General features: G+C 41.3%; 1 protein-coding gene across 3 annotated transcripts in view; it reads left to right on the top strand.

Annotated features, from left to right (window-relative positions):
• Positions 1 to 27,396, top strand: part of ACSL6 (acyl-CoA synthetase long chain family member 6) — a 247,181-nt gene that overhangs the window by 104,245 nt on the left and 115,540 nt on the right. For all 3 annotated transcript variants that reach the window (XM_088446003.1, XM_088446002.1, XM_088446001.1), the window contains exon 2: positions 13,704 to 13,924. In XM_088446003.1, the coding sequence (XP_088302129.1) occupies positions 13,704 to 13,924 (221 nt within the window). The remainder of the gene's footprint in view (positions 1 to 13,703; positions 13,925 to 27,396) is intronic.

Here is a 27,396-nt window from a genome sequence, read left to right as displayed (position 1 = left end):
TAAAAAACAAGCGCCTGCCCTGATTCAGAGCGAGCGCTCGCTTTTTGCGAGCGGCTTTGAATCAGGCCCATAGCTCCCACCTCGTGTCTGTGTGTTACGTGCCTATATGAACCAGAACACAGCTGAACAATACGCAATTATTGTCCAGTCATACTGGAAAACTTAGTTGATAAAAGCTCATATCGGCATGTAACACAGACATGATGAATATGGACGCTTTAGTACACAACACCACTGTCAGAATCAGGAATACCTACTGACTAGCAGTGGCGGCTCCAGAGCTGGGGCATCCTCACTGGCCCCCAATTTGAATGTTGGACTGTGCTGCTGACTAGGGTGGGGAACAGCTGGCCTTCACTCCGCGCATGCGGGAACAGCTGGCCTGGATGCTAATGGCGAACACTTGCTTTGACTTTCTCATATTTCTCGTAGACTAAGGTATGTCTGTATCACATTACGTAAATTACTTTAAAAGTTATAAGAAAAACTTTAGGGCCAGTAGCGGGTGAAACACCCTGTAGATTAGAGCAGCACAAGTTTGTCACGATAGACGTGTGAGTCACAATACTAAGCCAGATGTGTCACACAAAGAATATGGGGTAGATGTATGATAGCAGCACTTAGCGCTGCCATAGGTGTTTATGGCAGCGCTAAGTGCCCCAGGTCCAGTGCGATATTGTAGCCTGCACTTAGCGCTGGCAGGCTACAGGCAGAGAAAATCCCTTTAGTACATACTGAGAAGCGGTATGTACAGGGATTTTCTCTGCCTTTAGCATTTTTACCCCTTTTCGCCCCTTAGTACATAGACCCCCTATATACGGTATGAGGAATACATGCAGATTATATGTAAACCATATTTCTAATAAAAATGAAACAAATTAGTTTTGGTTCAACTTGTTTATTTACACTTATGGTGCATACACACAGTACGATATCGATCATCCAGCACTCCGGGAAGGTGCAGGTCGATCAGTCAGCTATATCGTTATCGCTGACTGATCGTAGTGTGTTCGCACCATTACTCATATTTATAAAGAACCTGTCTGTACAAGAGACATTATAAAAAGATATTGTACTGAAAACCGATTATACTTAATGGCAATTGTGGTTGTATTTATCACAGTAGTTTAGCCTGTGCTGGCACCGTGTGGCATAGTGTGTTACATCAAACTCCTAGCACGTTATGGCCTCACTTCTTAGACTGACCTTATCCATTTCTCTGCGTCTAGCCTCATTCATGGCATAAAATAATCCTTGTAACGATGGGGTATTGTTTTTGTTTGTTTTTCCACTGGGTAAAGTACCCCTAGAAACGCATTTCTCAGCTGAAGTACAACTGGCAGGCGCAAAATAAGTTAAATTAAAATGATAGGAAACTCCACCAGCTCTGAGCTGGTACAAAGTTCTAAATGCTGTAGGATGTCATTCACTACAGCAAGGACAGGCACTCCATAACTTTTTCTCATTTTGTTACAAAATGAAATCTTGTTCTATGCACTGCAGTGCAGACCTGGGAGTACCCGTGCACAGTGCCACAAGAGAGATTAAGACACTTTGGCCCTCATTCAGAGCCATACGCTCTGAGCAGAGCGCACGCTCTGAATGAGGGCCGCCCTCCATAAAAATGGAGCGTCCTCCTGGACGGTCGTATAGCTGTGGGTCACCACCCACAGCCTATACGAGCGTGCAGTTTGATGGTCGCGATGGTCGTGACCATCGCGACCATCGAAACTGCGAGCCAGAGCCTGCGGTTGAGGTTTTCAACCGCAAGCCCCGGAGTGATTTTGGCTCTATCAGAGCCAAAATCACTCCCACTGACATCACTAGTGATGTCAGTGGGCCGGCTTCTGTCGGGAGGCGTTCCCGTGGGAACGCCCCCGTCAGGGAGGCACGCCCACCAAAGGGGGCGTGCTGTCAATCAACATCGACAGCCCGCCCCCTTTGATCAGACACAACGAGCGAAGGAAAGTCCTTCGCTCGTCGCGTCTGGCGCATGCGCACGACGGAGCTCCCGCCGTCGTGCGCATGCGCAGAGCAGACAGCCGCTTGCGAGTGGGTCTGAATCAGGCCCTTTGTGCATCGCAAATAACGTTCCATCTGTTACAGGTATATTATGTAGGCACTAACTATTACAGGTATACTATGTAGGCACAGAGGGTCTCATTCAGACCCGCTCGCGAGCGCTGGACGCTCGCAAGCGGGTCGATGGTACCCAAATGCGCATGCGGACGACGGAGGGAGCTCTGTCGTGCGCATGCGCGGGACCCGGCGAGCGACGGGGTAGCCGTCGCTTGGGGTCTCGCACCAAAGGGGGCGTGCTGTCGATGGTGAGTGACAGCACGCCCCCTTTGGTGGGCGTGCCGGGGGCGTGGCTGCCAGACGGAGGCATTCCGTCTGGGTCCGGCCCCACTGACATCACTAGTGATGTCAGTGGGAGTGATTTTGGCTCTGATAGAGCCAAAATCACTCCAGGGCTTGCGGCAACGAGACCCTACCGCAAGGGTCTCGCCGCAAGCCCGATGGTCGCGATGGTCTTGACCATCGCGACCATCATCATGGTAGCTCGCTATAGCTGTGGGTGGTAACCCACAGCTATGCGAGCGTCCAAGAGGCCGCTCCAAGTTGAGGTAGGAGGGCCCTGATTCAGAGCGAGCGCTCTGGTCAGAGTGTCCGGCTCTGAATCAGGCCCAGAGTCATTAACTGGTGACAGAAGGTACTGTATGGCTGTGTGAAGTGATCACCAACTATGGGCAATAAGAATATGCCCATAGCAACTAATCAGCATCTATAATTTTATAGAATGTACTTGCTAAATGCTTCTTCGAAGCTGATTGGTTGATATGGGCAACTACTCAAATGATTAAATTTTTCACTTATTTCACTGCGTGATATTGTACACCAACCCCTAAGTTCTGAATGTCTGGCAAGAAGGGTCATTCAATCATCTGTGGCTGTTGAACTGTTTGTTTGTCAGTTGTAGGCATAGACCTGAATCAGATGTGTATGCAACTGCTGTGTAAAATTATGCTTATGGCTATTGAGTGGTCGCAGATCATTCGATAATCGACCATGTGAGTAACCCAATGGTCACATAGAATGGCCGATGGCACTGAAAACTGAGACCCTGGCAGCATATTTTCTGTGTACGGGATCACAGATGTGGGCAGATACATGCCCCGCAAACGGTCATGACACATTCGCGTTTTTGCCGCCACTCCCTGTTACCTACCACAAAACAGCCTCTGTCTGTGAGTCACTTGTGAATAAACCCTCTCTACAACCGTAGTCGCATTTCATCGCAATTCAATCGCTGCAGAGGGTATTGCGGCTAAGCTGCATGCGCAGTTCACCGATAATCACTCAACTGCGTGAACATTGACATAGTGTCCACATCTGAATCAGGCCCATTGTCTACTTGTCCTTCCCTATGTATGGATGTTATGGATAATTCTACGACATTGTGCAAAGTAAATGGTTAATGATTTCCCATCAGAGAATGACTTGGGCCTTTTTGTACATGACTTTAGTTGTTTTGATATCAGCCATCTAATGCAGTATGTTATTTTAACAAAGAGGTTTTTGAAGGCATTGAGACAATGACTATATTGTAATTTATCCGTCAATTCAAGGCTTGGTACCAGGATTATGTGAAAAGCGAAGAGACTCCATCACATTTAATTTCTATGTACTAGCGGATGATAGGGATTTTGTTGTTTGGAATATAATAGTAGATGTATAATTGTAGGCTTGATACATGTGTACAATATGTTAGTACGTTCTGTTACTTACAGTATGTACATTTGTTATATTGATGGGTTTAGCTACCGTAGTTTTTCTAAATGGTAGAAAGTGGAATAAGAGAGCAAAATAACAGTCATATACCTTTCACAGGTCATTCTGCTACAGTGGGAGATGTCTTATTAAGGCACCTTTACACTCTTCATATATAGACATATTACATTATTACACAATAAAAATAAATATTAACGTTTCAGGAACAGATTGGTGCTCTCTTGTTTATCTTTTTTTTTTTTGTGAAAAGTAAGAAGCCTATTTTATACATTTAATTGCTGTCTTATGCATACATTACCCAATGATGTCACACTTATTATTATTATATGAAGAAAAGCATACCTCCCAACTTTTTGGAGTTCAGAATGGGGACCAGGCCCCTACTTGCAATCTGTGTTTCTGATTCATAACCGTACGCAACTACAATTACACATGTAATCGGCCGATTGTTGCGCTCTGCGCATGCATTGCAATGAGTGTACGCTAACTAGCTATTGCGATCAGGACTGCGATCGCAAAGGCTACGCAGACCCCCTCAGAGTGATTGACAGGAAGCACCGTTTGCGGGTGTGATGGGTGGTGGTCTGGGAAACGCAGACGTGCAGGCGTGTTTGCACGCCGTTGCAGGGTCGTGCATAAATTAGACACTGCAGTGCCATACGTACTCTGAGGATTCATAGCATGCGTGGCTGTTAGCAATTCCTGAGTAAGGTCAGAGCTTGTGCAAGTATTACGGATGTGTGCAATGTAAAGTAGGCGTCTTTATGTAGTGCTCACTTTGCATTGCGATCGCAGTGTATTAGCATTCTATCGCAGTTGAACTGTGTGTATACGCAATATTGCAATCCATAGTGAATCAGGCCCTTAAACGTGGATTTCTATTGGAGCATGAGGGGTGCTGCGAACCCGGTATCCCATAGCTCGGAACAATAAATTGTTAAAATCGTCAACTGTGTACACACTATGTCATGCGGTGTGCGCTCCCGTGGGGTCGTCAGCCGCATCGCCAGGTCAGCCCTTCATACAGGCCAACCTGACGATGCGGCTGACTACCCCATGCAGCGGGATGCGGCAGGAGCTGGTATATTGGGCGGTCAGGCACCGGATCGCCTAGTGTGTAGTGGTCTCAGAAACTATCACATGTGCAATCCTGGAAGAGGAAGTTCTTAACCCACGATATAAGCCCACAATAAGCCCAAAAACAGGTAGCTGGAGGGGAAGGAGTCTTCCAGAAGTCTGCAGGATGGGGGGAGTGGGCATCCAATAATATTGAGCACTAAATTTGCCCCCTTCCAAGCGAAATTGCTGCATCTAAAGACTCACAAAGCAGGCGTGTCAGTCCTTGCCAAGTCAGACGCATGGCTGTACACCAGGGGAAGGGCTGATACTAGCATTAGCATAAAGTCACAGATGTGACTACGACAAAAGATACTAAAGCAGTCACTCAGAATCCGCCTCAGTCTATTGATGTCAGCGAGGATACAATGCGATTTTTGTTATAACATTGATTTCTCTTCAGTGCACCTAATAAAGAGCTCATTTGGGGTTTATCGATTATTTCATCTATACCGTATTTCTTTTATTATGATTTAACACTAATAATAAAATAAGAAGCAACCAACTTTATCATGAAATAGATGCATAAAATTTAGTACAATATTCAGGATTGTGTTACTTTTATCTTTATTCTTTTTGCAAACCACTAAACATCTGCATATTTTCTGCTGCTTGCATTGAGAGATATAAAGGTAATACACTGCAGTGAGAGTTATAAAGGCAATACATTGCAGTGAGAGTTATAAAGGCAATACATTGCAGTGAGAGTTATAAATGTAATACATTGCAGTGAGAGTTATAAATGTAATACATTGCAGTGAGAGTTATAAATGTAATACACTGCAGTGAGAGTTATAAATGTAATACATAGTAGTGAGAGTTATAAAGGTAATACATTGCAGTGAGAGTTATAAATTTAATACATAGTAGTGAGAGTTATAAAGGTAATACATTGCAGTGAGAGTTATAAAGGTAATACATAGCAGTGAGAGTTATAAATGTAATACATTGCAGTGAGAGTTATAAAGGTAATACATTGCAGTGAGAGTTATAAATTTAATACATAGTAGTGAGAGTCATAAAGGTAATATATTGCAGTGAGAGTCATAAAGGAAATACATTGCAGTGAGAGTTATAAATGTAATACATTGCAGTGAGAGTTATAAAGGTAATACATAGTAGTGAGAGTTATAAATGTAATACATTGCAGTGAGAGTTATAAAGGTAATACATTGCAGTGAGAGTTATAAAGGTAATACATAGTAGTGAGAGTTATAAAGGTAATACATTGCAGTGAGAGTTATAAAGGTAATACATTGCAGTGAGAGTTATAAATTTAATACATAGTAGTGAGAGTCATAAAGGTAATATATTGCAGTGAGAGTCATAAATGAAATACATTGCAGTGAGAGTTATAAATGTAATACATTGCAGTGAGAGTTATAAAGGTAATACATTGCAGTGAGAGTTATAAAGGTAATACATTGCAGTGAGAGTTATAAAGGTAATACATAGTAGTGAGAGTTATAAATGTAATACATTGCAGTGAGAGTTATAAAGGCAATACATTGCAGTGAGAGTTATAAATGTAATACATTGCATTGAGAGATATAAAGGTAATACATTGCAGTGAGAGTTATAAAGGCAATACATTGTGGTGAGAGTTATAAATTTAATACATAGTAGTGAGAGTCATAAAGGAAATACACTGCAGTGAGAGTTATAAATGTAATACATAGTAGTGAGAGTTATAAATGTAATACATTGCAGTGAGAGTTATAAAGGTAATACATTGCAGTGAGAGTTATAAAGGTAATACATAGCAGTGAGAGTTATAAAGGCAATACATTGCAGTGAGAGTTATAAATGTAATACATTGCATTGAGAGATATAAAGGTAATACATTGCAGTGAGAGTTATAAAGGTAATACATTGCAGTGAGAGTTATAAAGGCAATACATTGTGGTGAGAGTTATAAATGTAATACATAGTAGTGAGAGTCATAAAGGAAATACACTGCAGTGAGAGTTATAAATGTAATACATAGTAGTGAGAGTTATAAATGTAATACATTGCAGTGAGAGTTATAAAGGTAATACATTGCAGTGAGAGTTATAAAGGTAATACATAGTAGTGAGAGTTATAAAGGTAATACATTGCAGTGAGAGTTATAAAGGTAATACATTGCAGTGAGAGTTATAAATTTAATACATAGTAGTGAGAGTTATAAATGTAATACATTGCAGTGAGAGTTATAAAGGCAATACATTGCAGTGAGAGTTATAAATGTAATACATTGCAGTGAGAGTTATAAAGGTAATACATTGCAGTGAGAGTTATAAAGGTAATACATAGTAGTGAGAGTTATAAAGGTAATACATTGCAGTGAGAGTTATAAATGTAATACATTGCAGTGAGAGTCATAAAGGTAATACATTGCAATGAGAGTTATAAATGTAATACATAGTAGTGAGAGTTATAAAGGTAATACATTGCGGTGAGAGTTATATATGTAATACATAGTAGTGAGAGTCATAAAGGTAATACATTGCAGTGAGAGTTATAAATGTAATACATAGTAGTGAGAGTTATAAATGTAATACATAGTAGTGAGAGTTATAAAGGTAATACATTGCAGTGAGAGTTATAAATGTAATACATAGTAGTGAGAGTTATAAAGGTAATACATAGTAGTGAGAGTTATAAATGTAATACATAGTAGTGAGAGTTATAAATGTAATACATAGTAGTGAGAGTTATAAAGGTAATACATAGTAGTGAGAGTTATAAATGTAATACATAGTAGTGAGAGTTATAAAGGTAATACATAGCAGTGAGAATTATAAATGTCATACATAGTAGTGAGAGTTATAAAGGTAATACATAGTAGTGAGAGTTATAAAGGTAATACATAGTAGTGAGAGTTATAAAGGTAATACATAGTAGTGAGAGTTATAAATGTAATACATTGCAGTGAGAGTTATAAAGGTAATACATAGTAGTGAGAGTTATAAATGTAATACATAGTAGTGAGAGTTATAAATGTAATACATTGCAGTGAGAGTTATAAATGTAATACACTGCAGTGAGAGTTATAAAGGTAATACGTTGCAGTGAGAGTCATAAATGTAATACACTGCAGTGAGAGTTATAAATGTCATACATAGTAGTGAGAGTTATAAAGGTAATACATAGTAGTGAGAGTTATAAATGTAATACACTGCAGTGAGAGTTATAAATGTAATACATAGTAGTGAGAGTTATAAAGGTAATACATAGTAGTGAGAGTTATAAATGCAATACATTGCAGTGAGAGTTATAAATGTAATACATTGCAGTGAGAGTTATAAATGTCATACATAGTAGTGAGAGTTATAAAGGTAATACATAGTAGTGAGAGTTATAAATGTAATACACTGCAGTGAGAGTTATAAATGTAATACATAGTAGTGAGAGTTATAAAGGTAATACGTTGCAGTGAGAGTCATAAATGTAATACACTGCAGTGAGAGTTATAAATGTAATACATAGTAGTGAGAGTTATAAATGTAATACATAGTAGTGAGAGTTATAAAGGTAATACGTTGCAGTGAGAGTCATAAATGTAATACACTGCAGTGAGAGTTATAAATGTCATACATAGTAGTGAGAGTTATAAAGGTAATACATTGCAGTGAGAGTTATAAATGTAATACATAGTAGTGAGAGTTATAAATGTAATACACTGCAGTGAGAGTTATAAATGTAATACATAGTAGTGAGAGTTATAAAGGTAATACGTTGCAGTGAGAGTCATAAATGTAATACACTGCAGTGAGAGTTATAAATGTAATACATAGTAGTGAGAGTTATAAATGTAATACATAGTAGTGAGAGTTATAAATGTAATACATAGCAGTGAGAGTTATAAAGGCAATACATTGCAGTGAGAGTTATAAATATAATACATTGCAGTGAGAGTTATAAAGGTAATACATTGCAGTGAGAGTTATAAAGGTAATACATAGTAGTGAGAGTTATAAAGGTAATACATTGCAGTGAGAGTTATAAATGTAATACATTGCAGTGAGAGTCATAAAGGTAATACATTGCAATGAGAGTTATAAATGTAATACATAGTAGTGAGAGTTATAAAGGTAATACATTGCGGTGAGAGTTATATATGTAATACATAGTAGTGAGAGTCATAAAGGTAATACATTGCAGTGAGAGTTATAAATGTAATATATAGTAGTGAGAGTTATAAATGTAATACATAGTAGTGAGAGTTATAAAGGTAATACATTGCAGTGAGAGTTATAAATGTAATACATAGTAGTGAGAGTTATAAATGTAATACATAGTAGTGAGAGTTATAAAGGTAATACATAGTAGTGAGAGTTATAAATGTAATACATAGTAGTGAGAGTTATAAATGTAATACATAGTAGTGAGAGTTATAAAGGTAATACATAGTAGTGAGAGTTATAAAGGTAATACATAGCAGTGAGAGTTATAAAGGTCATACATAGTAGTGAGAGTTATAAAGGTAATACATAGTAGTGAGAGTTATAAAGGTAATACATAGTAGTGAGAGTTATAAAGGTAATACATAGTAGTGAGAGTTATAAAGGTAATACATTGCAGTGAGAGTTATAAAGGTAATACATAGTAGTGAGAGTTATAAATGTAATACATAGTAGTGAGAGTTATAAATGTAATACATTGCAGTGAGAGTTATAAATGTAATACACTGCAGTGAGAGTTATAAAGGTAATACGTTGCAGTGAGAGTTATAAATGTCATACATAGTAGTGAGAGTTATAAAGGTAATATATAGTAGTGAGAGTTATAAATGTAATACACTGCAGTGAGAGTTATAAATGTAATACATAGTAGTGAGAGTTATAAAGGTAATACATAGTAGTGAGAGTTATAAATGTAATACATTGCAGTGAGAGTTATAAATGTAATACATTGCAGTGAGAGTTATAAATGTCATACATAGTAGTGAGAGTTATAAAGGTAATACATAGCAGTGAGAGTTATAAATGTAATACATAGTAGTGAGAGTTATAAAGGTAATACATAGTAGTGAGAGTTATAAATGTAATACATAGTAGTGAGAGTTATAAATGTAATACATAGTAGTGAGAGTTATAAAGGTAATACATAGTAGTGAGAGTTATAAATGTAATACATAGCAGTGAGAGTTATAAAGGTAATACATAGCAGTGAGAGTTATAAATGTCATACATAGTAGTGAGAGTTATAAAGGTAATACATAGTAGTGAGAGTTATAAAGGTAATATATAGTAGTGAGAGTTATAAAGGTAATACATTGCAGTGAGAGTTATAAAGGTAATACATAGTAGTGAGAGTTATAAATGTAATACATAGTAGTGAGAGTTATAAATGTAATACATTGCAGTGAGAGTTATAAATGTAATACACTGCAGTGAGAGTTATAAAGGTAATACGTTGCAGTGAGAGTCATAAATGTAATACACTGCAGTGAGAGTTATAAATGTCATACATAGTAGTGAGAGTTATAAAGGTAATACATAGTAGTGAGAGTTATAAATGTAATACACTGCAGTGAGAGTTATAAATGTAATACATAGTAGTGACAGTTATAAAGGTAATACATAGTAGTGAGAGTTATAAATGTAATACATTGCAGTGAGAGTTATAAATGTAATACATTGCAGTGAGAGTTATAAATGTCATACATAGTAGTGAGAGTTATAAAGGTAATACGTTGCAGTGAGAGTTATAAATGTAATACACTGCAGTGAGAGTTATAAATGTAATACATAGTAGTGAGAGTTATAAATGTAATACATAGTAGTGAGAGTTATAAAGGTAATACGTTGCAGTGAGAGTCATAAATGTCATACACTGCAGTGAGAGTTATAAATGTCATACATAGTAGTGAGAGTTATAAAGGTAATACATTGCAGTGAGAGTTATAAATGTAATACATAGTAGTGAGAGTTATAAATGTAATACACTGCAGTGAGAGTTATAAATGTAATACATAGTAGTGAGAGTTATAAAGGTAATACGTTGCAGTGAGAGTCATAAATGTAATACACTGCAGTGAGAGTTATAAATGTAATACATAGTAGTGAGAGTTATAAATGTAACACATTGCAGTGAGAGTTATAAATGTAATACATAGTAGTGAGAGTTATAAAGGTAATACACTGCAGTGAGAGTTATAAATGTAATACATAGTAGTGAGAGTTATAAATGTAATACACTGCAGTGAGAGTTATAAATGTAATACATAGTAGTGAGAGTTATAAAGTTAATACACTGCAGTGAGAGTTATAAATGTAATACATAGTAGTGAGAGGTATAAAGGTAATACACTGCAGTGAGAGTTATAAATGTAATACATAGTAGTGAGAGTTATAAATGTAATACACTGCAGTGAGAGTTATAAATGTAATACATAGTAGTGAGAGTTATAAATGTAATACACTGCAGTGAGAGTTATAAATGTAATACATAGTAGTGAGAGTTATAAAGGTAATACATAGTAGTGAGAGTTATAAATGTAATACATAGTAGTGAGAGTTATAAAGGTAATACACTGCAGTGAGAGTTATAAATGTCATACATAGTAGTGAGAGTTATAAATGTAATACATAGTAGTGAGAGTTATAAAGGTAATACACTGCAGTGAGAGTCATAAATGTAATACATAGTAGTGAGAGTTATAAATGTAATACACTGCAGTGAGAGTTATAAATGTCATACATAGTAGTGAGAGTTATAAATGTAATACATAGTAGTGAGAGTTATAAATGTAATACATAGTAGTGAGAGTTATAAATGTAATACATAGTAGTGAGAGTTATAAATGTAATACATAGTAGTGAGAGTTATAAAGGTAATACATAGTAGTGAGAGTTATAAAGGTAATACATAGTAGTGAGAGTTATAAATGTAATACATAGTAGTGAGAGTTATAAAGGTAATACATAGTAGTGAGAGTTATAAATGTAATACATAGTAGTGAGAGTTATAAAGGTAATACATAGTAGTGAGAGTTATAAAGGTAATACATAGTAGTGAGAGTTATAAATGTCATACATAGTAGTGAGAGTTATAAATGTAATATATAGTAGTGAGAGTTATAAATGTAATACATAGTAGTGAGAGTTATAAATGTAATACATAGTAGTGAGAGTTATAAAGGTAATACACTGCAGTGAGAGTTATAAATGTAATACACTGCAGTGAGAGTTATAAATGTAATACACTGCAGTGAGAGTTATAAATGTAATACATAGTAGTGAGAGTTATAAAGGTAATACACTGCAGTGAGAGTTATAAATGTAATACACTGCAGTGAGAGTTATAAATGTAATACATAGTAGTGAGAGTTATAAAGGTAATACACTGCAGTGAGAGTTATAAATGTAATACACTGCAGTGAGAGTTATAAATGTCATACATAGTAGTGAGAGTTATAAATGTAATACACAGTAGTGAGAGTTATAAAGGTAATACACTGCAGTGAGAGTCATAAATGTAATACATAGTAGTGAGAGTTATAAAGGTAATACACTGCAGTGAGAGTTATAAATGTAATACATAGTAGTGAGAGTTATAAATGTAATACACTGCAGTGAGAGTTATAAATGTAATACATAGTAGTGAGAGTTATAAAGGTAATACATTGCAGTGAGAGTTATAAATGTAATACACTGCAGTGAGAGTTATAAATGTAATACATAGCAGTGAGAGTTATAAAGGTAATACATTGCAGTGAGAGTTATAAATGTAATACATTGCAGTGAGAGTTATAAATGTAATACACTGCAGTGAGAGTTATAAATGTAATACATTGCAGTTTTAAATTCCACGGCAAAACTGTTGAAAATTGTAAAGTAGGTTTCAAACATTTCAGCTAAGATCACATCAATATATTAAAAGGTAGTGACAGCAATAAATTGGTAACTTGTATTTCTTTTATGTGTATTTCTAATTAAACTCATTCCCTGGAAAAATATATTATGCAGCTAAATGGGACAGATGCAGGCTTGAACACAAGTCTGTCTGCAGAGTGTATCTTTCCTGTTTTCGCTCTACGAATGCACTATAACCATGCGTAAGTACGGGCGATGCAGCATTATATACAAACGCATGTACACTAATGCAATCGCAGCTGCTGTGTGAAAATATGCTAATGCATGCAGCCATCTGGATATTAATTGAGACGCCCACCAGCGGCTTTGCAAAGCCCAGCAAGTGCATGGAAACACACAGCGGTGGTTACAGAACCTTCAGTAATTGACTATCAGAGTAATCCTATTGTCACGCAGAATAACCGCAGAATTGAAGATGCTGGCGCCAAGGTTTCTTTGTACGCAATCACAGTTGTATGCTAAGACATTCCCCATAAATGGCTGCGACACACCTGCATTTTTGCCATAACTGCCCCCAAACAGTCCCTGAATATCAATCACTTTGCAAAGAAATCCTCACTGCAAGCAGAATCGCTAAGGTACCTTGAGGCGTGCGCAGTGCTGCCGTGACCAGTCACTCAACTGTGTAAATATTAGCATTGCGGCCCTTAGTTCTATGCACATAAAGAAGAAGAATTATGCCGACTTTGCATCTGCCCCAAATGATTTTTAAGAATTTAGAGATGTTATATAAAACATATAAATGTAAATATTAAAAACAATGTAAATTTCAAAGTTTTCTTGCCATAACTGTACATTGGAATTAGATACTTGGTTGCCGTTTTGGTGTTTGCTATTATAGCACAATTCTCTTTTCATTGTGAGTGTGGTGATGTTGGTGAGCCTGATCTGAGCCTGTGTCATTATTTATGGTCTCTTTCTCATATCCTGCAGAGTTTGCCGTTTCCATACTTGAGAAGATGCAGGCACAAGAAATCTTGCGGAGTTTGAGGCTACTGGAGTTTGATGACTTTAGCAGATTCTTCCACAGTGTACCAGCGGCCACGTTTGTGGGATTAGGTGCCTTTGCTGCAGTCATCGCATACTGGTTTGCCAGTCGGCCCAAAGCCGTCAAACCACCATGCAACCTCCTAATGCAGTCAGAAGAAGTTGAGGTAAGCAATGCGAGTGATATTTTCATTTCAGGGGAATTTTGTACATCTCTATACAGATCATGGGCTGTGCTGGGTGCTTTAGCATTTAAATTAAGAAAATAAAAGTGTGACTCCAATGTCTGCATTGCTCGAAGACGCTTAGGTCACCTATTATAGCTGTAATAAAATGTAAAAAAAAAGTGCAACATCATAAAGTGGTTCTATGGGGCTGATTCTGAATCGGACGCTGCTACGACCATATTAGGGTCTTTTGCTGTGGTCACGCCTGCGAATTTATGCTAATGCTAGTATCAGCCCTTATCTGGTATACTTGAATGAGGAAGGGCTGAGTGGCTGCGGTCACAACCATTGAAAGCACCATCAGGACTTGCACCAGCCCCATGATAGGTGCAGAATCTCCATCAGAGTACGGCCTCCAATGTACACGAATATGGGTCTGAGTCAGAAACCACTCCTATGACAATCCCACAAAACGCCCATTAGCAGGAATATCTGCCAGCATCTGTATAGCCACCGCCCAATACATGCCACAGTCTGTGCGGGATCATCGATATGTCTGATTCTGAATGATAGTGTACACATAAATCCAGTCACCACTTCTTTCACACCTGTTATTTCTCAGAGAGAGACACAAGGCCTGATTCAGAGGTGGATGCTGTTAACATCACTTCCACGACTGTGGACGCAGCAACGATGCTTACATATGCTAATGTAGCAGGAGGTGTCTGAATATAAAAGACGCCTCCTGACAGCATTACTCTTCCGAGTGGTGCATCCTAAGATGCAGCATTGGATCTTTTGTGACACCATCGACCATGTGACTAAGCCTGATTGCCCATCGCAGCTCCGTTGCCAAGGTCAGTAGGTTTGACTGAGAGACGCAGGCCCTGGCCTCGGCACTCCAAGAAAATGGGGACGACATGCCGCTGTTTTTTGGATCGGAGGCCAGCACCACCCTCACCTGGGGGTGACCAGGAGGTGACTACTAGTACACACAAAAATGGTCTATTCAGTCGGAGTATTGTGGGCGTGTCAATGCAAGAGGCTTCATTCAAGCTGCAAGCATTGAAAGCCCTTGTCAAGTCAGATGGAGGGACTGCACCTGCCATAGGGCTGGTGCAAATTTCAATGGTGCGACAGTTGGTGGCGTTTAAGGTCACACCTATCGTTATTACAGCGTGCATGGCCGCTAATAGAGGGCGACCAGGCCTTGCACATTTGGCTGTATGAATGTACACAAGGGAAGGAGTTTGTATTTCATTTGCATAAGCTCGCAGACGAGGGACCTCTGATACACACTGCTGCTTTTCCATGCAACTCAGAATTAGCCCCATAGTGTCTGCAGAGACCAATCAGATTCCAGCTGTAATTTAAGAAATTAAGAAGATAAAATAAACCATCTAATTGGTTGCTAAGGACTAAACCACAGGATTACTGTGTATTCGTGTTCATAAAATTGCCTAGGTGTGTTGAATACTTTGTTTTACATGTGTACTATAAGTGGTCAATTCAGTTCGGTGCGAGTTGGGTCCTGCGAGCCTTTTTCAGGACAAATTTGCAATTCAACTGCAAACTCACATTGTATTTTCCCACTAAATTAGTGTTTTTTTGTGCGCAGACCCCTGAACAGGTGAAAGTTAGGGAACATTTTTATTTTAAGGTAAAAATGTCAGGGCACAGTGCAGAACCTCTGGTATATCACCCCCAATTAATGATCCTGCATTTGCAGGGGTTTAAATAGAATAATGTGGCCAATAAATGTCAGTTTTTAGGTGAATTTCCCTAAAAATCTCAATAATGGGTTAAATGAGATGGGACAGGTATGTGGAGGTGTAAATGATGTGGGACAGGTATGTGGAGGTGTAAATGATGTGGGACAGGTATGTGGAGACGTAAATGATGTGGGACAGGTATGTGGAGGTGTAAATGATGTGGGACAGGTATATGGGGTGTAAATGATGTGGGACAGGCATGTGGAGGCGTAAATGATGTGGGACAGGTATGTGGAGGTGTAAATGATGTGGGACAGGCATGTGGAGGCGTAAATGATGTGGGACAGGTATGTGGAGGCGTAAATGATGTGGGACAGGTATGTGGAGATGTAAATGATGTGGGACAGGCATGTGTAGATGTAAATGATGTGGGACAGGCATGTGGAGGTATAAATGATGTGGGACAGGCATGTGGAGGCGTAAATGATGTGGGACAGGTATGTGGAGATGTAAATGATGTGGGACAGGCATGTGGAGATGTAAATTATGTGGGACAGGTATGTGGAGGTATAAATGATGTGGGACAGGCATGTGGAGGCGTAAATGATGTGGGACAGGCATGTGGAGGTATAAATGATGTGGGACAGTTATGTGGAGGTATAAATGATGTGGGACAGGCATGTGGAGATGTAAATGATGTGGGACAGGTATGTGGAGATGTAAATGATACAGGACAGGTATGTGGGGGTGTAAATGATGTGGGACAGGTATGTGGAGGTGTAAATGATGTGGGACAGCTATGTAGTGGTGTAAATGATGTGGGACACACATGTGGAGATGTAAATGATGTGGGACAGGTATGTGGAGATGTAAATGATTTGGGACAGGCATGTGGAGGTGTAAATGATGTGGGACAGGCACGTGGAGGTGTAAGTGATGTGGGACAGGCATGTGGAGATGTAAATGATACAGGACAGGTATGTGGAGATGTAAATGATGTGGGACAGGTATGTGGGGGTGTGAATGATGTGGGACAGGCATGTGGAGATGTAAATGATACAGGACAGGTATGTGGGGGTGTAAATGATGTGGGACAGGTATGTGGAGGTGTAAATGATGGGGGACATGCATGTGGAGATGTAAATGATGTGGGACAGGTATGTGGAGATGTAAATGATGTGGGACAGGCATGTGGAGGTGTAAATGATTTGGGTCAGGTACGTGGAGATGTAAATTATGTGGGACAGGTATGTGGAGATGTAAATAATTTGGGACAGGTATGTGGAGATGTAAATGATTTGGACAGGTATGTGGTGGTGTAAATGATTTGGGACAGGCATGTGGAGATGTAAATGATGTGGGACAGGCATGTGGAGGTGTAAATGATATGGGACAGATATGTGGAGATGTAAATGATGTGGGACAGGCATGTGGAGGTGTAAATGATTTGGGACAGGTATGTGGCGGTGTAATTGATGTGGGACAGGTATGTGGGGTTGTAAATGATGTGGGTCAGGCATGTGGAGATGTAAATGATTTGGGACAGGTATGTGGAGACGTAAATGATGTGGGAGAGGTATGTGCAGGTGTAAATGATGTGGGACAGGTATGTGGAGATAAAAAATTGCAAGCAATAAATATGGTAGTTGCTCAACCAGGTTAATGATATATTACAGGTGCTTGTTACACTGAACACAGAAAAAATAAAATTTCCCCCCAGCACACTGCAGATAAATCAAAAATACTTGAATCCTACATGATAATAGAAATTCAGAGGTATTGGTTTACATACATTTGCTAATATATGAATAAGCGCTGGGCCGACATCAAGGCTCCTCTATACCAGCGTCCCTAACATTAAGGAGTTCACGTCTGAGAAGCAAGGCACCCCAAAAAATTCCAGCCAAGGACCATCCCCAGGGCATCACATGAAAAGGGGAAAAAGGTGATAGTGAAGTGTAAAAGAATAGATGTGTAAGGATAAATCAATAAGTGTTAATGAAATGTAAAAGAATTAAAATGACATAAATAATATACAAACGAATAGAGAAGTGAAAAAAATATTCTATGTGAATTAAGTGGTGATGCCATGAGAAAGGTCCAGCCAGAACAACCCCGGGGGCCTCACTCCCAAACGCTCACCACAAAATAATTATTGCTACATAATAGTAGCACCCACTCTGGGTCATATAATTACAAATTGGTATACTGTATGATAACAGTATATGTATGAGCTGAGAGCTAACTTACCTTGGAGGTACCCCAAAAAACCTCCACATGGCACTATAAGGATCAGCACCTCCTCCTAATGCTGACTCCCTTTATGCCTCCAAACTGCAAGCAAAAAATATGGTAGTTGCTCAACCAGCTTAATGATATATTACAGGTGCTTGTAAAGGGCGGGATTTACACTGAACACAGAAAAAAGAAAATTGCCCCCCAGCACACTGCAGATAAATCAAAAATACTTGAATCCTACATGGTAATAGAAATTCAGAGGTATTGGTTTACATACATTTGCAAATATACCTGCAAATATATGGGACAGATATGTGGGGGTGTAAATGATGTGGAACAGGTATGTGGAGATGTAAATGATGTGGGACAGGCATGTGGAGGTGTAAATGATGTGGGATAGGCATGTGGAGGTGTAAATGATGTGGGACAGGCATGTGGAGATGTAAATGATACAGGACAGGTATGTGGAGATGTAAATGATGTGGGACAGGAATGTGGAGGTGTAAACTATGTGGGACAGGTATGTGGAGATGTAAATGATGTGGGACAGGTATGTGGTGGTGTAAATGATGTAGGACAGGCATGTGGAGATGTAAATGATGTGGGACAGGCACGTGGAGGTGTAAATGATGTGGGACAGGTATGTGGAGGTGTAAATGATGTGGGACAGGCATGTGGAGATGTAAATGATACAGGACAGGTATGTGGAGATGTAAATGATGTGGGACAGGTTTGTGGAGGTGTAAATGATGTAGGACAGGCATGTGGAGATGTAAATGATGTGGGACAGGCACGTGGAGGTGTAAATGATGTGGGACAGGTATGTGGAGGTGTAAATGATGTGGGACAGGCATGTGGAGATGTAAATGATACAGGACAGGTATGTGGAGATGTAAATGATGTGGGACAGGTTTGTGGAGGTGTAAATGATGTGGGACAGGTATGTGGGGGTGTAAATGATGTGGGACAGGTATGTGGTGGTGTAAATGATGTAGGACAGGCATGTGGAGATGTAAATGATGTGGGACAGGCACGTGGAGGTGTAAATGATGTGGGACAGGTATGTGGAGGTGTAAATGATGTGGGACAGGCATGTGGAGATGTAAATGATACAGGACAGGTATGTGGAGATGTAAATGATGTGGGACAGGCACGTGGAGGTGTAAATGATGTGGGACAGGTATGTGGAGGTGTAAATTATGTGGGACAGGCATGTGGAGATGTAAATGATACAGGACAGGTATGTGGGGGTGTAAATGATGTGGGACAGGTATGTGGAGGTGTAAATGATGTGGGACAGGTATGTGGAGGTGTTAATGATGTGGGACAGGTCTGTGGTGGTGTAAATGATGTGGGACACGCATGTGGAGATGTAAATGATGTGGGACAGATATGTGGAGGTGTTAATGATGTGGGACAGGTCTGTGGTGGTGTAAATGATGTGGGACACGCATGTGGAGATGTAAATGATGTGGGACAGGTATGTGGAGGTGTAAATGATGTGGGACAGGTATGTGGAGGTGTAAATGATTTGGGACAGGCATGTGGAGGTGTAAATGATGTGGGACAGGTATATGGGAGTGTATATGATGTGGGACAGGTATGTGGGGGTGTAAATGATGTGGGACAGGCATGTGGAGATGTAAATGATGTGGGACAGGCATGTGGAGGTGTAAATGATGTGGGACAGGTATATGGGTGTAAATGATGTGGGACAGGAATGTGGAGATGTAAATGATGTGGGACAGGTATGTGGAGGTGTAAATGATGTGAGAAAAGTATGTGGGGGTGTAAATGATGTGGGACAGGTATGTGGAGGTGTTGTATTAATGGTAGAGGGATATTTTAACTTGTAGATGAATGGTAAAAGTAGTTATTCCAACTTTTTATAGATGTATGAAAAGAAACATTGGAAAATCTCTTTAATTACATTTCTTTCCATAGGGCTCCACAGGGAGACAATGGGGTGTAGGTGGGACATTGGAGGACCGGACACCAACAGCAAAGCTTTTCAATTCCAGGATGTTCCGGTCCTTCCCCCTATAGTCTGCCCACTGCCTGAGGGCAACTCAGTTTTGTTGGTGTAGGGCAGGAGCTAGGTCACCATTTTTAACAGTGGGGCTACTTCAAGCTGACCAAGCTTATTTTTATGATTTAATTTTTATTTGTAGTGTTTTGGAAACATCTGTGCTGCTCCATCACCCCTCTGCGGCGCTGTGACAGCTCTTGGGGGCCCGCGTCTTTGCGCAGTCTAGCCTCCGGGCTCAGGAGATGGACCAGAGGTGCTCATGTGGACACTGGTGTGCCTACGACTCCACTAGACCACCGGGGCATTATTATACTGGCGCAGAGGCATATTTACAGGCCAGGGGACCCGGTGGTTATCGTCAGCACAGCAAGAAGGCGCTCTCCCTGTCACCCCTCCCCCAGCTCAGGGCGCCATTCCACTGCTGTCTAGTCATTCCCTGAGCTGCTCCTCCCTCCTCAAAGACGCATTGCAGACATTTTCTGCTTCACAGGTCTCCAGGAACGCTGGGTCCAGTCTCCCTGTATACCTTTCCCACTGGCCAGGTTAAACAACACTATATTCTACCAGTCACTGCGGTTTGTGTAGTTGATTGTTGTGCCAATTGCAGATAAATAAAGTTTTTCTCTGCGTTTATATGTGACTTGTACTAGCGCTGATCTATACATTCTATACTGTCAGCTTATACCTTTCCCTTTATTCTAATTTACCCTGACTTACTAAGGTATAGGGGGTTCATTGCACCTCACATCTCCTATATATTAATGAGGGCTGTCATATACTATACAGCGTGGTTGCACACTACACTGTGCCATATTACACATACTGCAGGGTGTTCATTGCACTGTATCATACTGTGTATTATATTACTCTTGTGGCTATGTCTGAGGAAAGAATAACAAGCAGCCTGATGCTGCCGCTCCTACTCTGATGTCTTGTAAGTCCTGCTTAGCCCCAGCGGACCTCATTCAGGATGGTCTTTGTACTAGTTGTTGCACAGACTCTGGCCCCTCAGCTCCGGTGTCTCCTCCTCAGGACCCACCCTGGTCTGCCTTTTCTCAGGTGCTGACAAAGATTGCGGACCACAAACAAAAAAAGATTGCGGACCGCTTAGCAGTCCTCGTGGTAGCCCCCCCAGTGGGATGGCCACAGCATGTACTCCCTGCAAATCCTTTGCCTCTACCATGGGTAGACGTACATTCTACCTCTTTACAGAGTTTGGCTAATACCTCTACAGTTTATCAGCAAATGCCTTTACCTACTAAAACTACTAAACTTGCATTGTTAACTTCTTACCCAGTTATCTGATTCTGATATATCATCTGGGGAGGCAGAAGACGTAGACCTCTCTCACTCTGACTCCGTCTCAGGAGATGAGGAGCCACCCTCTAAATTAAATATACCTGCTCTTGTGAGAGCTACTAAGAAAAAACAACCACTTTTTAAACAACAGAAGGTAGTTTTACCAGAGTTCTCTCACTCAGCTATCTGATCACATGAGTGAAGCATGGAATATGCCCGGCAAAAGGTTTCAAATCCCAAAACGTTTAAGTTTCTTTTACCCTCTTCCGGCTACGGATTGCATTAAATGGGAAGTTTCCCCAGCAGTGGATTCTCATGTAACACGTCTGGTTAACAATGCCACCTTACCCATTCATACTGCAATCTCCTTGACGGAGACTACAGATAGGCGTATAGAAACTTGTAACAAATCCATGACCTCTCTTACAGGAGCTATTACTCGTCCTGCTAGGGCTACGGCCTGGGTGGCAAAAGCCATTGGGAGTTGGGCTGAGGCCCTAGAAGAGACTTTTCCCCCTGATGCTTCAAGGGAACTCAATTTAGTTACCCTGCGGCTCCCACCATTAAGTTCAATGGAGGGAGCCGTTCATTGGCTGAGAGGTGGGGCATGACCTCTCTCAGCCAATGAACGCTCACAGACAAAGGAGGAAGCCACGTCTGAGTTCTTCATTCGGGAAGGAATATTCAGCCTGGTTAGGATGAATATTGCTTAGTTTGATGGTCCGGTTTTATCGTTTTGTTATTGTAAGAAGACCTATGGATGCTAATGGACAAGGGGACCACTGGAGGTAATATAGGTGAGTATTGTGCGAGTGTGTATGTACAGTCAGGTGCATAAATATGTCTATGCGTTCCAGACTTCAATTGCCTGCAAAGGATTTGCAACATAAAAAGTGAAAGTTAGATTTAGGATTGTTTAGTTTGTCCCATTACTTTTAGTCCTTTAAAAAGTGGGAGGCACATATTGAAACCATTGTAATTCCTACACCGTTCACCTGATTTGGATGTAATTACCCTCAAATTAAATCTGAAAGTCTGCAGTTAAAGCACATCTTGTTTGTTTTATTTCAAAGCCATTGTGGTGGTGAATAGAGGCCAAAATATGAAAATTCTGTCAATGTCTCAATATTTATGCACCTGACTGTATGTATATATTAAACTTATACTGTGTAAGGTGTGTGTGTGTGTTTCTTTCAACATTTCTTTACAGGAGAACTACAGGTCCCAGTGGGCCCTTAATGCACCGCATGCTGGTACTTGTGGCTCTCCAAGTACCAACATGCGGGGTGCAGGGGAGGCTTGCTGGGACCTGCAGTTCTACTTTAAAGACAAATGTTTTTATTCTTCTATTTTTACACTACACTAACACAATCAACCCGCCACCCACCGCCCAGAGGTGGCGGGGATAGCCCCCTGCTATCAGCCTAGGCTAGGGGTGCCGTGGAGAGGGAGACCCCTTTACTGGAGGGGTCTACAACTCCCCTGGGATCCCTGGCCTGGTCTGACTAGCTGACAGGGCTGATTCTGCGGCTGGGGGGCCCGGTGATAGTGCTCCCCTGTGTGTGTCATCAGTCCCCCGTTAGAACGGGTCCAGGGCTGGTTCTGTGAATAACAGGGAAACCCTACGCAAATTTTTCTCTGTAATTCCAGAACCAGCCGTGGTTCCCATAGCCCAGTGCTGGTTGTACAGAGTGCAGGGAGACCCTACGCAGTTTTTTCCCTGTACTTAGTCAACCAGAACTGGGTTTGAACAGTCCGGGGCTGGTTCTGTTTTGGGGGGGGGACCTCACGTCATTTTTTTTTAACTTTTAACTCTTTATTTACTTTTTACAGTGAGATACATGCAGGCATCTCACTGATGTCTGCATGTATCTGTGTCAATCCGACATGCTCATTCTCAAATCGAAAGCATGAAGCAGGTCTATTCATTTGGGGATTTGAAATTCGATTTGAAGTCTGATTTTGCGGTCGATTTCAAATCGAATGATAGTAAATAAGGGTTTTGTGTTTTGTAAAAGTACTAATGTTTTACCGATGTTCGATTTGAGGCCGATTTGACTAAAATTCGATTTGAAATTCGATTTTACATTCGATTTGGTCTTTAGTAAATACCCAAAAGCAAAATTGAATACAAATCGAATGAAAATCACACCTCAATCACTCAAAATGCAGTTGCCGAGTGTCAATTCATGCTGCAATGCAGACATTGGGATCAATGGTGTCCACTTTCGAAATGGTGGAGTTTGCTCAGTTTCACTCCAAGCCCCTTCAACACATGATCCTCTCGAGGTGGAACGGGCTACCCCATCTACTTCGATCCAAGACAATAGGCAGATGTTCGCCTGTCCCTAGCCTGGTGGCTACAGACATTCCATTTAGACAAGGGTCACCCCTTTTGAATTCCGGACTGGGCTCTCCTCACCACGGATGCAAGTCTCCGAGGGTGTGGTGCAGTGACCGGCCAACACTCCTTCCAGGGCTGTTGGACCCGTTCGAGGCAGAGTTACAAATCAATTACTTGGAACTTTGAGCTATATACAGAGTGCTCATGCTGGCTCAGGATATTCTTCAGGGCAGGCCAGTACAAGTACAGTCCGACAACGCCATGGCAGTGGCCTACCTCAATCACTAAGGAGGCACTCGGAGTCTGGCAGCAATGGCAGAAGTGTCCCACATTCTCACATGGACCGAACGCCATTTCCCAGCCGTCTCCGTGGTGTTCATGCCAGGAGTTCTCAATTGGGAAGCACATTTACTCAGCCGTCAAGACGTGCATGCAGGAGAGTGGTCTCTACACCCAGAAGTCTTTCAGCTCCTGGTGGACAAATGGGGTCTGCCGGATGTGGATCTCATGACCTCAAGACACAACAACAAACTTCCAGTATATGGAACCAGGAGAAGGGATCCCAATGCAGTCTTCGTGGATGCCTTGTCAGTGAAATAGACCTTAAATTTAGCATACCTCTTTCCCCCAATATCCCTGCTTCCTTCGACTTCCTTGGAAGTTCAAGCAGGAAGGGGGCACAGTCCTGTTCATAGCTCCGGCTTGGCCCCGACGCCATTCGTACTCCGATCTTCAGAGTCTCTCATAGACGTTCCTCTTCAACTTCCTCTACGAGTAGACGTTGTCTCAGGGTCCATGTCTACATCCGGACCTAGCCTGTCTGTCTTTAACGGCTTGGCTCTTGAGACATCCCTCCTAACAGCTAAGGGATTTTCCAGCTCTGTGGTCCAGACTATGCTCAAAGCATATAAACTGGCCTCAGCCAGGATTTATCACCGAATATGGCATGCATATTTCTAGTGGTGTGCTCCTAGAAACTATGACCCTCAAGTTTTTAAGGTTTCTAGAATACTTGCCTTTCTGCAGGCTGGATTAGATCTAGGGCTCCACCTAGCATCTCTGAAAGTACACGTCTCTGCTCTGTCCATCTAGTTCCAGCACAGAATTGTTCCTATACTGGAATTTCACACCTTCCTGCAGGGTGTTCTACGTATACAGCCTCCCTTTGTCCCTGCTGTGGCTCCATGGGATTTGTCAGTGGTGCTTCACGCACTTCAGGAACCTCCATTCGAAAACCATTCGAACCCCTGGAATCAGCGGATGTGAAGTGGCTCACTGCGAAGACTCTGCATCTGCCAATAGGGTATCGGATGTAGGGTCACTTTCATGTTGCTCCCCTTTACTAATCTTTCATAGGGACAGGGCAGTTCTTAGAACACGCTCAGGCTTCCTTCCTAAGGTGGTTTCTCGTTTCCACCTAAATGAGAAAATTGTGGTTCCGGCCTTTCAATCACCAGATTTCTAGGCAGGTGAGGCCTCTTTGTATGTGATCCATGCTCTAAAGATCTACGTGGACCATATTCTTCCTTCAGGAAATCGGACTCCCTCTTCATCCTATATGGATTCCACAAGAAGGGATGGCCAGCTAAAAAGACTCTGGCCAGATGGATTTGCATGACTATCTCACAGGCTTACATGCAGGCAGGCCTTCCTGTGCCGGCTACAGTATGTGCTCATTCTACTCGCTCTGTGGGTCCCTCGTGGGCAGCCTGGCGTGGTGCGTCAGCTGAACAGCTATGCAGGATGGCCACCTGGTCGTCTGTCCACTTCTTTCTCTGGTTTTATGCCTTTTATACACTTGCCTCACAGGATGCTTCCTTCGGGTGTAGGGTTCTCCTATCAGCTCTGGAGCGTTCCCGCACCTGAAAAACAACTGCTTTGGGACATCCCCATTGACTCGCTGTGGAGCCCTATGAACCCTGAAGAAGAAAAGAGTTATGGTAAAACTTACTTTTGTTAACTCTTTCTTCAAATTCCATGGGGTCCACGGGGCACCCGCCCTGATGCTCCTGGCTTCTATAGGATTCTTCTCTTGGTCACTTGTTTTCTTCTCTGTGTGAGAGTGTGAACCTTCAGTGTACCAGTTTTCCTGCTCTCTTCTCCTGCTCCTGATTTAGACTTGTTAACAAAATTAAGCTGCCCTCTGGTCCATCTCCTGAGCCCGGAGGCTAGACTGCGCAAAGACGCGGGCCCCCAAGAGCTGTCACAGCGCCGCAGAGGGGTGATGGAGCAGCACAGATGTTTCCAAAACACTAGAAATAAAAATTAAATCATAAAAATAAGCTTGGTCAGCTTGAAGTAGCCCCACTGTTAAAAATGGTGACCTAGCTCCTGCCCTACACCAACAAAACTGAGTTGCCCTCAGGCTGTAGGCGGGGTATAGGAGGAAGGACCGGAGCATCCTGGGATTGAAAAACTTTGCTGTTGGTGTCCGGTCCTCCAAGGTCCCACCTGCACACCATTGTCTCCTTGTGGACCCTATGGACTTTGAAGAAAGAGAGTAAACAAGGGTAAGTTTTACCATAACTCTTCTTTTTTCTGTACCACAAAATGCTGGTAAGACTTTAATTTGATGAAATACACTTGCTTGCTATAATTTTTGCTTTCATTCCACCATTTATAAATAGTGTAAAAATCTATTATTTGACAATTCTTTAAAACCTCCAGTACATTGGAGTCGATGGGGTCAATGGTGGGGCACTGCGCACTCACGGCGTGCGCAAGCCCCGGAGTGAGTGAGAAATTATTGCTACAAACGGGGCGGCTGTAGATGTTGATCGACAGCTCGCCCCATTTTGTAGGCGGGGGAGGGGGGGTTGGATGGACAAACGGAAGCGTTCCTGAAGGAACGTCTGCGTTTGTGGGCAGCCCCACTGACATCACCAGGGGCTCACTGGGGCTTGCGGCAGACGAGACCCTACCACAAGGGTCTCGTCACAATCCCGATGGTCGCGACCATCACCTGGGCGGTCGCAAAAGCTGTGGGTGGTCACCCACAGCTTAGCGAGCGGCCAGGATACCGGCTTAAAAAAAAAAAGCGGATGCCCTCATTCAGAGCGAGCATTCGCTTTTTGCGAGCGGCTCTGAATGAGGTCCTTTGTTTTATGGCCACTAACAGCATTCTATATGGTTCTGCTATCTCAGTTACCATTTTTTGGGGGTTCATGGTGGTTTCCCCATTTTTTCATGCACCTCTTCCAGGTCACATTCTATAGAAAAGTCGCACCCTTGGCATGAGTACCGCGACTTGGCATGTCTAATTAAATCTCTCAATTCTCAGGTGATCATATTTATAGTCAAAACTCAAGAGTGAAAAGTGTATGGCAGGTGAGGCACCCTGATCAAAACTCACCAAAATTTCCAGCACTATATACTGCTGCACCTTTGTATAATGTTCACAGGAACCCTCAGGTTCATATATGTATCTGTAAATCTGGCTCTGATACTAGCCAGTGCCTCCCCAGCCATTTTCCTCACCTCACTGGTATGTGTGTGTGTGTATATATATATATATATATAAATATATATAGTAATGGAAAAACAGGCGGCACTCTGAGGGCTTGTATATATATAACATAGTCACAGGTAGGTGTGTCCGACATTTCGGTTTTAATAACATACTTCAACAAGAAGGTTATTAAAATGTCCGGACGCACCTAACTGTGACTGTGTGCTGTGTTATACATATACAAGCCCTCTGAGTGCCACCCGTTTTTCCATTACTGTGCATTACCTTTGGGAGGGCACCAAGGCACCTACGAGGGTTGTTCAAAAAGTAATGCCTAAATGCTCACAACTAAAATTTTATTATAGATACAGATTTGAAAATTTGCAGTAAAATACTTTGAAG

Source organism: Taudactylus pleione, unplaced genomic scaffold (assembly GCF_031769625.1).
Source record: "Taudactylus pleione unplaced genomic scaffold, aTauple2 ptg000392l, whole genome shotgun sequence".
Lineage (NCBI taxonomy): Eukaryota > Metazoa > Chordata > Amphibia > Anura > Myobatrachidae > Taudactylus > Taudactylus pleione.
Note: the sequence above shows the minus strand (reverse complement) of the source record. Positions and strands in the feature narration are given on the sequence as shown.